At 40.0% G+C, this 15,714-nt stretch overlaps 1 protein-coding gene across 4 annotated transcripts in view; it reads left to right on the top strand.

The window, feature by feature from the left end:
* Positions 1-15,714, top strand: part of LOC113438464 (transducin-like enhancer protein 1) — a 79,553-nt gene that overhangs the window by 54,722 nt on the left and 9,117 nt on the right. For all 4 annotated transcript variants that reach the window (XM_026703843.2, XM_026703841.2, XM_026703842.2 and 1 more), the window contains 5 exons: positions 908-1,052; positions 2,149-2,339; positions 4,413-4,489; positions 12,458-12,707; positions 13,677-13,924. In XM_026703843.2, the coding sequence (XP_026559628.1) occupies positions 908-1,052; positions 2,149-2,339; positions 4,413-4,489; positions 12,458-12,707; positions 13,677-13,924 (911 nt within the window). The remainder of the gene's footprint in view (positions 1-907; positions 1,053-2,148; positions 2,340-4,412; positions 4,490-12,457; positions 12,708-13,676; positions 13,925-15,714) is intronic.

The raw sequence follows: 15,714 nt of genomic DNA, 5'->3' as shown, positions 1-15,714 counted from the left end.
ATTTATTGTAATGAGGATAAACAAAAGATGGGCCCGTGACCAAACCAAATTTGATCTCATATCATTATCCTGGGACACATATATTTGCCTTCATTGGGTGTATGTGTGTGTAAATCTTTAAAATTGGTTGGAAACCCTGTTAATCATTTATTCTGACTGATCATTTTTATAACGGTTGCCTTTGGTAATTAGTTATTATTGATTTCCTTTTAAAAATAGTCAAATATGATAAAAGAGTATTTTACATGTAGTGTTAATCTAATATTCTATTGAACATACTTACAGTATTCAATTTAACACAGGTTGTAAATCTGTTTTTAATTTCTCTTTTGTTCATTTGTCTAGTTTTAGTTGTACATCTTAAAAAAATTAAAGGATGAAAAAAGCTCAAGATGTATCCATTCTTAATGAGGTCATGGATATAATTATTTTCTTGTAAACTAGATTTTTTTTAACCCTTCTTCCTTGTGAAGTTTCTGGCAGAGAGAACAAGTCTTTTGTAGTAAATCACCATCCTTTTGAATTCTAGTTGAAGCATAACATTTGCCTTTTGTCTCTTTTTTTTTTCAATTGGTTTGTAAAATATATCTTGGTAATCTGAATTACTCTGTCATTTACCTCTTTCAAAGTCCTATATTTAAGTTAAAATGGTTGAAGAGTTTAAAAAATTACAAATAACTAGTAACTTTCACCTCTTGCCAATGAGCTATACAACTAAAGAACGTTGCATATCATGCTTTTTTTTAGTAGAAGTAGGGAGGGCAGACACTACTAATATTGAAATATAGGAGATTGCCCAAGGATATTTAATTGTAAAAGTTCACAGTTCCACGTAGTGTTGAAATTGAATATCCAATAATTGCCTGGATTAATAACAGTACTTATTTGATTTGTGTAATGATGCCAGCATGAAAAGGCTAGCACACCAGTCCTTAAATCCAGCACACCAACTCCACGAAGTGATGTACCGACTCCAGGAACTAGTGCTACACCAGGTCTTCGTCCCGGTCTTGCTAAACCTCCAACCATGGACCCTTTGGTCAACCAAGCTGGTAAAATAAAATCTTTTGTCATGCACTGAATTATTACGACTAATATAATTTGATATAGTTATCATGTACCTGAGGATTAATATTGTCCCTACTGTTGAGGGAGCATAGATGTGGGAAGCATAAAAAGGCATAGATTGGGCAAGATACCTATGGTGATACCCAGTCCTCCAATTCATGGTTATCCCAAAGGTGCTTTTTCAAGAGGTTGAAGAAACTTCTTGGATGAGAAGCGAAACGTCTTCAAAGAAAAAAAAAAGTTGCCTCTTGAAAAAGCACCTTTGAGATAGGGAAAAATAGGTGGGGAGGCAAGTTGAAAAGGAGGCAGTCCTTTACCTTACTGAGGCTCAGGGGAAGGACCAATCCAGGAATGGCTTGGCTTGGAGTGAGTCCTCACCAAATGACTGATTGCATTCGATTAACAACAGCAATGGGGAGTGCTGAGATAGCCATCAATAAGCGATGTAGTTATGTGATGTCACACTAAGCAGTAGAAATTCCCAGTCCCTGTTACTGTTGTAATTGGAGGATTAACTGCACAGGGAGTCTAGAAAAGGTTTTTAAGGAAAGGACGATTCTGTATGGTGACTTAATATTTTTCATTTGCATTTTGACCTGTGTTTATTAACATAATAGTCATAGTGATAATGTTAAAAATTATCAGATTCCAGACCTGGCAAAATGATTTTATTATGGCCATTTGTATGCTTGTGTAATATCAAACTGCAAATATAATTTATTGGAATAATTTAAAAAAATAGAACAGTGGTGAGATTGAATGTTAGAAAATGCCTGTCAATGTTATTTTGGAAAAGGGGTCGGGTTGCATTTCTCACTCTGTAGTTCTAACAAGAGGTTGCTAGAGTGAAAAATGTTGGCTGAGTTTATGGTTGACACCCTATTTCTTTAATCTTTACCTTTGGAAACTCTTTGAATAACACTCTTACTCAACCTTATACTGGAGTGCGAAGTCATTCTACTTCACACAGGATCGCAATCACATATAGTGTAAGCAGAGTTTTCCATGCAGGTAGATTAATATGATAAAAATCAAAACAAGTTGCATCAAGTATACAGAGATTGTCTCCTTTTTCTGCAGCTGCTGGCTTGAGAACACCTCTGGCTGTACCAGGTCCCTACCCTGCTCCATTTGGAATGGTACCCCATGCTGGCATGAATGGAGACCTGACCAGTCCAGGAGCTGCCTATGCTAGTCTCCACAACATGTCCCCCCAAATGAGTGCTGCAGCAGCTGCAGCTGCTGTAGTTGCCTATGGACGCTCCCCTATGGTAGGTTTGCAGTCTTGTCAAATGGGATGGATGGATGGATGGATATATATATATATATATATATATATATATATATATATATAAAATTTACTGAAACACTAATACACTTCTTTAAACATTAAAGAACATTTGGGATGCTGCAGTTCTAGAGATGGGATTTTTGTCCCCTACGATGTTTACATGTTCCTACACAAAATAGTATTTTCCCTTATTTGAAAAATAAGGTCTCAGTTCCTTCAAAATGTTACCCATTAGTTAACAGCTGTACAAAATATTTGTTTTCTTAAATGAACAGGCTCTCTTCCTCCATTTAAAGATGAGGCAAGAAATATATACACTGCTCAAAAAAATAAAGGGAACACAAAAATAAGACATCCTAGATCTGAATGAATGAAATATTTTTATTAAATAGTTTGTTCATTACATAGTTGAATGTGCTGACAACAAAATCACACAAAAATTATCAGTGGAAATCAAATTTAGCAACCCATGGAGGTCTGGATTTGGAGTTACACTCAAAATTAAAGTGGAAAAAACACTACAGGCTGATCCAACTTTGATGTAATGTCCTTAAAACAAGTTAAAATGAGGCTTAGTAGTGTGTGTGGCCTCCGCGTGCCTGTATGACCTCCCTACAACCCCTGGGCATGCTCCTGATGAGGTGGTGGATGGTTTCCTGAGGGATCTCCCACACCTGGACTAAAGTATCCCCCAACTTCTGGACAGTCTGTGGGGCAATGTGGCGTTGGTGGATGGAGCGAGACATGGTGTCCCATGATGCTCAATTGGATTCAGGTCTGGGGAACGGGCGGGCCAGTCCTTAGCATCAATGCCTTCATCTTGCATGAACTGCTGACACACTCCAGCCGCATGAGGTCTAGCATTGTCTTGCATTAGGAGGAACCCAGGGCCAACCACACCAGCATATGGTCTCACAAGGGGTCTGAGGATCTCATCTCGGTACCTAATGGCAGTCAGGCTACCTCTGGCGAGCACATGGAGGGCTGTGCGGCCCCCTAAAGAAATGCCACCCCACACCATTACTGACCCACTGCCAAACCGGTCATGCCGGAGGATGTTGCAGGCAGCAGAACATTCTTCACGTTATCTCCAGACCCTGTCATGTCTGTCACATATGCTCAGTGTGAACCTGCTTTCATCTGTGGAGAGCACAGAGCGCCAGTGGTGAATTTGCCAATCTTGGTGTTCTTTGGCAAATGCCAAATGTCCTGCACAGTGTTGGGCTGTAAGCACAACCCCCACCTTTGGATGTCGGGCCCTCATACCACCCTCATGGAGTCTGTTTCCGACCATTTGAGCAGCCACATGCACATTTGTGGCTCGCTAGAGGTCATTTTGCAGGTCTCTGGCAGTGCTCCTCTTGTCCCTCCTTGCACAAAGGTGGACGTAGCGGTCCTGATGCTGGGTTGTTGCCCTCCTATGGCCTCCTCCACGTCTCCTGATATACTGGCCTGTCTCCTGGTAGCGCCTCCATTTTTTGGACACTACGCTGACAGACACAGCAAACCTTCTTGCCACAGCTCACATTGATGTGCCATCCTGGATGAGCTGCACTACCTGAGCCACTTGTGTGGGTTGTAGACTCCGTCTCATGCTACCACTAGAGTGAAAGCACCGCCAGCATTCAAAAGTGACCAAACCATCAGCCAGAAAGCATAGGAACTGAGAAGTGATCTGTGGTCACCATGCAAAACCACTCCTTTACTGGGGATGTCTTGCTAACTGCCTATGCTTTCCACCTGTTATCTATTCTATTTGCATAACAGCATGTGAAATTGGTTGTCAATCAGTGTTGCTACCTAAGTGGACAGTTTGATTTCACAGAAGTGTGGTTGACTTGGAGTTACATTGTGTTGTATAAGTGTTCCCTTTATTTTTTTGAGCAGTGTATTATTATGATGGTGGACTTTGTTCATCAATGAGAACACATATATCTAGTTTTAGTAGACCTGTATTTTCCGAAACCTACTGTGGGAGAAAGTTCAGTTGTCTTGTACTTTTTCTAACTGATTGACCTATTTTTGATATTTGTTTCTTTGATGAATTTATCAGGTTGGGTTTGATCCTCCTCCTCATATGAGAGTACCTGGAATCCCTCCCAATCTGGCTGGAATCCCTGGTGGAAAACCGTGAGTAATTTCTGATAATCATAATGAAATTTAAATTAACCAGAGCACAATGTTTTTAGTAAGAGATGAGTACCCCCTTAAGATGCAAGTATGATAAGATTTCCTAGAAAGGCTACCATCTTTTACTACAGATAATCCTCGATTTACAACAGTTCATTTCGTGACTGTTCAAAAAAACAAAAATCACTTAATTGCTTCATTTAACAGCAGAAATTTTTGGCTCAGTTGTCATAATTTGATGACTACCTATATTATATTTTCTAACAATATTTACCATTCCTTTTTTTAATATAAATTTTATTTGGGTTTTCACAAAAAAAGCATAATACAAATAAAACATATTTTTTTGAGAATAGCATGATCACGGGTTGTCACTTCTTCATACAGACACAAACTCAATTTCATGTTCATCTTTGTGTTCTATTCCATGTTATATTACTGTTTAATATTTTCTACATAGTTTCCCCCTCCTTTGATATTCTCAACTTTATTTTTAATTATCTCATATCTCAATTCAAATCATATTTGTACTTTTGTCGGTCCTGTTTCAATTTCATATTATCTTTTCTCATTAAACAAATTTTTCCCTGTAGTTACTAATTGGGGTATGACATCTTTATATCTTTTGATTTTGTCCATTCAATTCTTATTTAAAGTTCAATTTATACCTTTAACATTTTATCCATCATTTTAGTCATCATATTTTCTAAAATTATTTCTATTTCTAATATAACAATACTATCTTATGCACCTTTGCAGAATCCCTTTTTCAATTAAATTTTCATCCATTATCTCTGAATAGGGTTATACTTTCAATCCTTATATCTTCTCTATATCTTGTTCCTGTCTTTTATAACTTCTTTTCCTTTCCTTCTTCCCCCTCTTCTTCTCCCTCCCCCTTTTACCCCCTTGTCTCTACTTCTAATTTTCTCTTCTGTAATCCCCTCTTCTGTTGCTTTCTAATATTGTAATTATTTTTCAAACTGTTCCTTTTTTTTATTGTTTTTCAAATCTTAAACTTTTCACTCTCTTTCCCCCCTTTCCTTTTTTCCCCCACATAAAATTACTTGATCATTAAAGATGGCTTCTTCTTTGTCCAGATCTTCTTGTTCTACAAACGTTTCTTGTTGTTTCTCATAGTTTCAGATCTCAACTTCTAGGAATTGAAATATGAAGCCAAAAGAGCCTCTCCTTTCTTGTGCATCTTTTTTCTGTTTTTTTTGAGTTCCATTTTCAGTTCTTCTCGAAGTGATGCCATTTTAAACACTTTTAAACAACCACCCGATTGATTTTAGTCATTTAAATGCAATAGCCAAAAATCCAAAAATCACCAAATAATCCAAATAATCCAAAGGTGTTTCTTCTTGCTTCTTTTTTCACTCTCTCTTCCTGGGGTTCTATTATTTTGTTACAAAGTTTCAGTTGGAATGTATCTTTTAGGAATCTTGTTAAAGTTTCACTGTAAATTCCTTTTGTTCCAGGCAGTCTCCTCTATTTTTCCAGATCCTACCCCTTTATTCTTTTCTCTCCTTTCCTGCTTTTAAAAGTTTTTAAATATCCAAAAATCTTTATTATCCCTTTGACATTTTATTTTCAGCTTAAATGCCTATTAATGTCAAAGTGGATTTTTATCAATTTCCTACTTAAGTCTCTTAGCTGTCAATATAAGAAAGGAAAGGGGAAAAAACCAGATCCTTTCCCTTTCCTCTCTCCTTCGCCGCTTCAAGATCTTTGGGGACAATATTATTTTTATAGTTTAAATTCCAGGGTACCCTATGTTGTTGCTTTTTTGATTTAACCCGGTCAACCAAAACTTTCTCTTCTTATTTTCCTCTTGTACTGTCTTTTCCGGTCAAGTTCTTCTTTGAGGTGGCCATTTCTGACCAGTGCTGCAACCGCCTTCGGGAAAGGGAGTAATAGCCAGCTGGGGAGGAGAAATGTGGCTCTCCTCGACCCTGCTGGGGGTCTCCTCCCTCTTCACCACCTCTACGGGGTGGCTTAGCCCTGAACCCAGCCGGCTCGGGGAGCTCCGGCAGTGAGCACAGATCGAAACCACGCACAAATGTGGATTTTGGTCCGTCTCTGAAGGAGCTCAAACTGGACAATATTTACCATTCCTGTACAGAGCACATTATACTGTTTGTATGCCATTTAGTTGGCAGAAGATATTGGCAAGATTTGTTGTCTCTTAGAATTTTGCATCACCAGAATGCTAAAGGGAAATGGATTTTAATATTAACTGATAAATAAAACATAGTTTAAATTTGCATTTAAGCTACTGTGTTTCTCCAACAATACGGTCTCCACCAATAGGAAGGCCCAGCATGATTTCTAGGCATGAGATGAAATTAAGCCCCGCCCCCAAAATTTAGGCCTATTCAAACCATGCTTTTCCCTGCCATTTCTCACAACGTTTGTTAGAACTACACGAGGTGAAGAGAAATGGGCGGGGGAAGGGCAGGGGGTGGGGAGAAAACTTGCCCTTAGGAGTGCCCTGCAGGTAGCCTAGGGTAGAATACCCCGATGGCTGATAAAAGCTCCCTGAAGGCAGAGTCCCCAGCCACTGCAGGGTGTGGTGTGGCTACCCGTGTCCCATTGCCTTTAGGGCAGTCTCTTTCAGGTGATGGAAGCTCCCCAAATGCAGTCGCCAGCTACTTCAATCGGCTGGTAGAAGCGGCCTCGCAGTGAGGGGAGTGTGTGTGTGCCATGCCTCACCCCGAAGCAGCTGGGGACTCTGCCTTCAAGAGATCTTCGATCGGCCGATAGAAGCGGCCTTGGGGTGAGCGCACACACACACTCCCCTCGCTGCAAGGCCGCTTCTATCAGCAGACGAAAGCTCCCTTGAAGGCAGAGTCCCCAGCCGTTTCAGGGCAAGACGTGGCTACCCATGTCCCCTTGCCTTTAGGCAGTCTCTTTCGGGCAATGGAAACTCCCCAAATGCAGTCACCAGCCACTTTGATCGGCCTGTAGAAGTAGCCTCGGGGCAAGTGCACACACACATGCACTCTCCTCGCCGCAAGGCCACTTCTTTCGGCAAATGAAAGCTCCCTTGAAGGCAGAGTCCCCAGCTGCTTTGGGGCGAGGCGTGGCACACACACTCCCCTTGCTGCGAGGCCGCTTCTACCAGCCGATCGAAGTGGCTGGTGACTGCATTTGGGGAGCTTCCATCGCCCAAAAGAGACTGCCTAAAGGCAAGGGGACACGGGCAGCCATGCCATGCCCTGAAGCAGGTGGGGACTCTGGCTTCGGGGAGCTTTTGTCAGCCGATAGAAGTAGCCTCGCAGCGAGGTATGTGCGTATGGGCCACTCTAGGTGGGGGAGGAAATTAAGTCACCCCCGAAAAGATGGCCTACCTGGTTTTTTAGGGGTCAAAAAAAAAATAAGGCCCGGCCTTATTTTGTGAGAAACACGGTAGAAATGTACATGCTAAAAATGGTGATTCCTACTTCTAAGTTTAATATGACTTAAAAGATAATTTCATTTTCAAGTTTCAAGCAGTTTCAGAATATTTGAATATATTATGTACTCATTTGTTCCTGTGCTGCAAGATAGTGGAATGGGAATGCAAGGCAAACATTCAGCTTCAGAATTCAGAAATAAAACCTGTCAGTCACATTTCAATTCTTTACAAATGTTTGCTCTGCATGTTTCATTCCTAATGTTCCGAAGCAAAATTCAAATGCCACATTTGAAAAGTAGTTCTGCAAACTAGGTCATTCTCTGCAAATAAAGTGTATATACCAGAGTTGCACCAATTTTCAAGAATTTTCATCATTTTCATCAACATTTTCAAGAATTTTGATCAAATCATGTTACTAACGTTAATTCACAAATCAAAGAAGGTACCTGCTTGAAGTCTTTGATTTTGAAATGCTTTGTAGTCTTTCACAACATTTTTCAGAATTGATAACTTTTCTTGTGCCATCACAGTTTATGCAATTTGAGAGAAAGGGAGACTGGGTGATTGAGAGGTGTGAGGAGCTCTCTGACAGATTTGAGTGGCTGGCCTTTGAGTTTTATCGTTGCCCACACTCACATTATTGAACTCTGTTAAAACTGTGAGGTTAACAGTAATTGGGTGCAATTTACTTTCTCGGTTCTTAGCTTCTTTGTTGAGGTTAACAGAAAATAAGACCAGTCAGTTCAATAAGCAATTTGGATCAAACTATACCTTTAAATTGTGCCCAAAATGGTTTAAATCTTTCAAAAATGAATGAATGAGTGCTAGATTAACACAAGGGTTGTGTTAGAGTTTGCAGCAAAAATTCAACTCCAAGAAACACAGAGATGATTCAGCAGGATCATTAACTTCTTTATAAACATATTAACATGAGTAAAGTTTATAATACCATTTGTAGATTCTTTCAACACAAAAAGCAGCATCAGCTCAGAGCAGATACCAATTTCAGCAAGCAAGCAAGTCTCCTTGACAAAATTGCAGGCACCTGAGCTGCCTTCCTTGCTTCCCATTTGAGGCCTTTTCCCCAGCTGCAGCATGGCAGAGTTGCCAGTAAAGCTGCAACCTTGACACAGGTGTGGGAGAAAAATAGAGGAGTTGTGAGTTTTGGAGTTCTGCAGCCGCTAGCAAACAGACTACACAACCAAATGAAAGAAGGAACTCTTTTTCTTCAGAGGGCGTGAATGTAGAAATGGCCTCAGAAAAAGTAGAAAGGGCCCAGCAAGAGAAAGCATAACTTGGAAAGGTGCAAGAGCTCTACATGCTGGCTGTTAAACAACAAGAAAGAAGAAAAGTAGAAGAAACCACAGAGAGTTAAAACAGAACTAGCTTTGTAAGAAGAAAACATAGAGATATATCATAGTTAAGAGTACAGAGCAAACAAACAAAAGTTGTTACAGTAATAGAATAGAGGAGGACAGAGGTAATAGGAAGTGTATGTTTGCACATATCTTATGCATGATTTTTGTACACCCTTGCAAAATAAAAAAAAATTCTTCCTTCCTTATAGGGAGATGTAATGGAAATCCCCAAATGTAGGAACTAGTGCTTTTGTGTGTCTCCAATCTAATGATGATGAGTCAATCTAATGATGGGATATGGTTTAAAAAGAACCCCTGACAATATCACCACACACAAAGCAAAGGGAACTCACAGAAGCAGCAAAGCTATGCTGTCCCAGTCAGCAGTTTTCTTCTGTTACCTGTCCAGAAGAGCTCTGGGCAAGAGTTTTTCCTCTGAAAGTCAACCGTGAGGGAACTCTTCCTTTGAGTCTCTCTGCCTCTCTCCCCCAGGAATCTTTCTGAACACCTTGGATCAGTAGCCTAGTCTTTGAGGTATAATTTGAGGGCTACTTCACTACATTCTTCTTCTTGGTGATTTGGGTCTTAGAAAAAATGAAGGGGGATTTTTTTTTTAAAAAAAAAACCTTCCTGTGAAATCTTATAAAATGCTTGACAGAAATTAGGTAGGGTCAATGTTCTCTAGAGATTCTTATCATTTTAAAACCCCTTTTGCTAAAAAATAAACAACTGCAAGTATTTATATGCCTTTCCTTTATAGTTTATGGATGATTTCTTTCCCAAATCAAATCACAAAGTGTCTGAGTCAAGATCACTCTATTTCTGAATCTCAGATCCCGAAATCATACCAAAGCTGAATTGCAGAGGCCTGTTATTTAAAACTTTTTCATTATTCGATTCAGTGTGATTTTAGTATCCCTGGAGAGCCCCAGATATCTAAGAACTGAAGTCCTGTTTTCTAGGATCCTTTCTGAGATTTGATCTGGGCTTAAATTGTAAATGTGGAATATTCTGCATCCTATCAGTTCTCCATTACCTACAATAAACATACACACCCAATCATCATAAAATAATTGTTTTCTTTCTCCAATTGTATGTCTATCTCAGCACACAAGTTTCTGTATATTATGTACTAACTACATATTCTGGATTTTGATGACAGTTTTTATTTTTTGTTTTTTGTTTTACTTAAAATACTAATGTTTAGACATTTGATGGAGGATTTCTTTCTTTTTTTTCCTTTGACAGTGTGGTTGCAAAACCTTCAATTAAGTTGAAAAGTAAAACCTCCATGAATTGAGAACTCCAGGATCATAAAAGCCCCAGATCTCCTGGCTATTATTCCCCAGTCTTGTTTCTTTGATTGAACAAAAAAATAATAATACTACCTGGTCCCTTTCTCTTTGACTCCTATACAACATACACCCACTGTATATTCTTTCTGCCTTAAAGAAGCTGCTTCTTTCTTAGTCTTTGTGTACTATATAAATAGACAAGATAAACTTTGAAAATCCTGGGTGCTGAGTTGATCTCCTCTCATTATTTGCTTTTTGAAACTAGATTGACGCTACGCCTGATCACCCCAAGGCAGCAGGATGTCTTCAGTTACCCATAGCAACTTTCTGATGTTATAGCCTTATCTGTGATAGATAAGTCTATTGAAAATTTCTGGTGTAGGAGTTCAGATAATGCCCTGTCTACTGCAAATTTATATTGACAGCAGGAGAGTTTTCAGCTTGAGTTTGAAAACTAGTTCCTTTCAGGCACACAAATCAGGATGTCATATTGAATTTATTTGGCAAATGAAATGCAGGATCCTTGCTATGTCTCTTCTTGACTGGGGGAGCTTCGTCATTTCATTCATAGTTCAAGAAGTCAATAGGGTGGAGTGTGTGCGCATGAGTGTGAATTAGTGTTTATTCAACATATATTGTGCTCTTTCTAGCAAAATGGATTTCTGAACTAACACATGGCATTTAAAATACAAATACAGGCTGGTTGTTCAAAAGAACAGTAATAAGAATGCTAATGCTTTTAGCCTGACAAGATTCTAAGAGAAATTAAGGCATATGACTGTTGCTGCTATCCTCCTTCTCCTCCTCCCCTCCTCCTCCTCCTCCACCTCAAAATGTTTTAAAGAACTTACTCCAAAAATTTATGTTGCTGAGAAATTTGTTACGCGAGTTTTGCCATATTGTACGATGTTTTTATCACATTTGTTAGCTGAATCCTGAAGTTGTTAAATTAGTAACATGATTGTTAAGTGAATCTAGTTTCCCCACTGACTTTGCTGGTCAAAAGGTTGCAAAAGGGGATCACATGATCCCAAGACACTGCAACTGTCATAAATATGAGTCAGTTGCCAAGCATCCAAATATAAATCACATCACCTTGGGAATGTTGCAAGGGTCATAATTTTTCAGTGCTGTTGTAACTATGAACGTCCCTAAATGAACTTTCATAAGTCGAGGACTACCTTTATTAGATGGAATTAGGATATGATCAAGTTTCAATGATCTTTATTGAAGAATTCAGACTAGTCATTCCCTGAATCAATACATTCTATTCTATGCATTCAGCATCTAAGAACTGGTTATTGAAGCTCTAGAAAACTGGGGACAAGGGAAGGCAAAGTATTTGAACTGAAAAGGCACATTAGTTCAGAATTGATAGATATTCTTGATTAATCACTGTGAAAAATAACTTATTTTTTCTGTGCTACTGATTACTTTTGTTCAGATAGAAATAGCTATAGGTAATCCTCAACTTAAAACCACAACTGAGACCAGAACTTCTAGCACTAAAAGATGAGGTCATAAAGTGACTCACACCCAGTGACTTCTTTTGCTGTGGTTGTTAAACAAATCCAGTGTCCTCCATGGACTGTCTCAGGAGGGTTGTAAATGGCAATCACATGACACCCCCTCCCAAATGTTACAGCTATCATAAATATATACTAGTTACCAAGTGCCTGATTTTTGATCACATGATCCCAGGGACACTGCAGTGATCATAAGCGTGAGGGCTGATTGTAATTCACTTTTCAGTGGCATCATAATTTTGAACGGTTGTTAAATAAATGGTCATAATTTGAGGGTTACCTGCACTCCATACCATGTGGCACATAGACATATACTCACAGGTTGAAATGTGTCAATAATTTGACGTTTGTTTTTCTTCCCAAACTGTCTGCTCCTTTCATCCCTACAGAGCATATTCGTTTCACGTTACTGCAGATGGCCAGATGCAGCCAGTTCCTTTCCCTCCAGATGCTCTCATTGGACCGGGAATACCTCGGCATGCTCGCCAGATCAATACCTTGAACCATGGGGAAGTAGTGTGTGCGGTTACCATAAGCAATCCAACAAGACATGTGTATACTGGTGGAAAAGGGTGTGTCAAAGTCTGGGATATCAGCCAACCTGGCAATAAGAGTCCTGTTTCTCAACTGGACTGTCTGGTAAGAAATTCTGAATAAAGGTGGTTTCATTGAAGTTCAATACTAAAACCTGGGTTCAGATGAACTTAGTTTAGTCTTGAGGTTATTTCTACCATAAAAGCAATAATTTTAATTAAATGCACTTAGAAGCAAGCTATTAATAATTTGTGCCACTGTATCCTTACTTCCACCATATTACAAGATATCAGTGTTGCCAAAAACACATATTGTTTTAGCTGCAGTGCTTCAAGTGGCTTAACTTAAAATGAAATTCATCTGCCCTAGAGAAAAACTTACTGAACTTTCTAAGAAAATGAAATTGTTTGTAGCACTGTATTTTCTTGATCAGAGGTGTCAAACTCAGGGCTGCTTGGATCTGGCCTGCAGGGCTGCCCTGGAAGCAGCGAAGAACCAGCCTGCAGTACCTTTGCTGCTTCCGTTTTTGGCTGCGACAGCCTCCTGAAACTCTCTGCCAGCAAAAACGGAGCTCGGGAGGGCTGTGCATGGCCCTCCTGAGCTCTGTTTTAAGCTGTGATGGCCTCCTGCAATCCTCTGCCAGTGGGTTCAGCGTGCAGCCCGCCTGAGCTCCGTTTTCACTGGCAGAGATCTCGGGCCAACCACAGGTACCCCCAACACGAGTGATGTTGAGCTGGTTATGCCCACACTAGCCATGGCCCCCCAGTCCCCCCAAGGTCAAACACAACCCTGATGCGGGCCTCAATGAAATCAAATTTGACACCCCTATTCTCGATGTTTTACAGAAGTTTTACTATTCTAATGTGTGTTTTAGAAGTGAACATGTTGACAATTGTTTTTAGTTTATGGGTTGGAATCTATAATAACTCCTTATTTTTTTCCATCTCTTTTTTTCTTTTTGGGTTACTTAACTATAACAGAGACGTCCTTTAATCTCTTTCTTGAAATGGCTTGCAAAAGTGTCATAGCCTATCAGTGCATTATATATTTCTGAGGCCATGTGTTTTTCTCCAGAATAGAGATAACTACATTCGGTCTTGTAAGCTACTGCCTGATGGATGCACCCTGATAGTTGGTGGGGAGGCCAGCACGTTATCCATTTGGGACCTGGCAGCGCCCACTCCACGTATAAAAGCAGAGTTGACATCCTCGGCCCCCGCCTGCTACGCTCTAGCAATCAGCCCCGATTCCAAGGTGTGCTTCTCCTGCTGTAGCGATGGGAACATTGCAGTATGGGACCTGCACAATCAGACCCTGGTCAGGTTAGTTGCTCTACTTTATCCATTTGAAACTACTCTGAAAGCTACTTTTATGTGGACGTACTCCATCTGCAACTGGCTCTTCAGAATGAAAAGTTTGAGTACATCAAAAGTTTTCAGGGTTATGTGTTTCAGTTTCACAAGAAAATCTGCAGCATTCAATTGTCTGGGTGCTGATATTTTGAAACAAAACCTTATGAGTGGGAAGCTGTATTTTTATGGATAATGTCTTCTGAAATCTCAGAAGCCAGTGAGATGACGTCCAAAAATAAAAATCCAGCAATCATTAATGTGGTTTATATTTTAGAATGCTATGAAAATAATTATAAGTTGTGAGAAAAATGAGTTCTACGATTAATTGGCATGGGTTTTGTTTGAAACTGAGATGTTCTTTGTGTCAAATCTGATTGTTCTGGCTTCAAATTGTACTGTAAAGCTGGAAGCACAATGTCCTACTCCTTCCTCTGTTTTGTTTTCAAAAACAATAGTTTGAACATTTGAGAAGGTACATCATTAGCTACTTATATATAGTTTATTTACAGCCTTTGTTTTCTTACCTAGAATGGAAACTAACACCAATTCTCAATTTCTGCACTTGTTTTGAGCAAAGGTGCATTTTTTTGTGATTGCTGTACGTGTCTGGCCATGACAGGGAGTGAGTTTTATTCTAGGGAATATTTATTTGTCACCATTTGTAAATAAATGCCATTCCTGTCTCAAAAAAAAATGAAAGCTGACTGTTAGCCACCTTGTCTGCCAAAAATACTGCAGGTGTGCTCTGCAAACACTTGAAAATGCTGAATGTTAAAGAATATTTATAACTTGTTTTCAGGTTATCTGGTTATCTTCAGTTGTACAGTGCATAGTTTGTATCAAGAAAAAGTACAGGTAGTCTTTGTACTTTGTACGACCTTTCCCTGTTGAGGGTCAAGAGTGGATCCTCAACAGTTAGAAGTTATGATGGCTTCAGAAGAAGTGACAATCCATTCTTGGAATTAGAATAGTCACACTAACATGATCACAATTAGGGCTCTTGGCAACTACCCCACATTTACAACATTTGTAGCCTCTTCGTGCAGGGGTGGGATCCTACCAGGGATGGATTTCTACCAGTTCTGTCCACCTCTGTAGAACCGGTAGCTCTGAAGAGCAGCAGACATAGGTTCTATGTCTGCTGATGTTTTTGCCCACCCACCCACCTGGGCTGTTACCGGATCTTTATTTCCTGATTTTTCAACCTCAGCTGCTGTGCGAGGCACAGCACAGCTGCAGTTAAAAAAATAAGAAAAGAAAAAAAAAACAAGAAAAGCTGCTTCTCTGCACGCAGCGTGCTGATGATTTGCTAATGACGATTTATAGGTGCACAGCTCACAGCATGCAAGGAAGCTCGTAAATCCCGAACCGGTAGTTAACCCTGTCGTATCCCACCCCTGGATCCTACCAGCATAACAACCGGTTCACTTTGCATGCGTGCGTGCCAAACGTGCGCTGCGCGTGCACACTACTTACAAATTACTGGGTCCAGCAAGCATGCACTTGCTCCAGCTGACGAGCGGCACTCAGCTATGCTGTGCAAAGCAGCTGAGGAGGAAAAAGAGAATAAAGGACAGCCTAGAGCCCAGGCGGGTGGGTGGGCCAAACAGATGACCAGAAGATCATCACAGTGGACCCTTTCAGTGTCAGCTGTTCTTCAGAGCTACTGGTTCTATAGAACTGGGCCGAACCAATAGAATCCCACCCCTGCTCTTGTGGTCGTCATGTGATCATGATTTGTACCCCTCCCATCTGGCTTC

The sequence above is a fragment of the Pseudonaja textilis genome, chromosome 2 (genome assembly GCF_049901715.1).
Source record: "Pseudonaja textilis isolate UNSWEBS1 chromosome 2, rPseTex1.2, whole genome shotgun sequence".
Taxonomy (NCBI): domain Eukaryota; kingdom Metazoa; phylum Chordata; class Lepidosauria; order Squamata; family Elapidae; genus Pseudonaja; species Pseudonaja textilis.
This window is presented reverse-complemented; position numbering and strand designations above follow the sequence as displayed.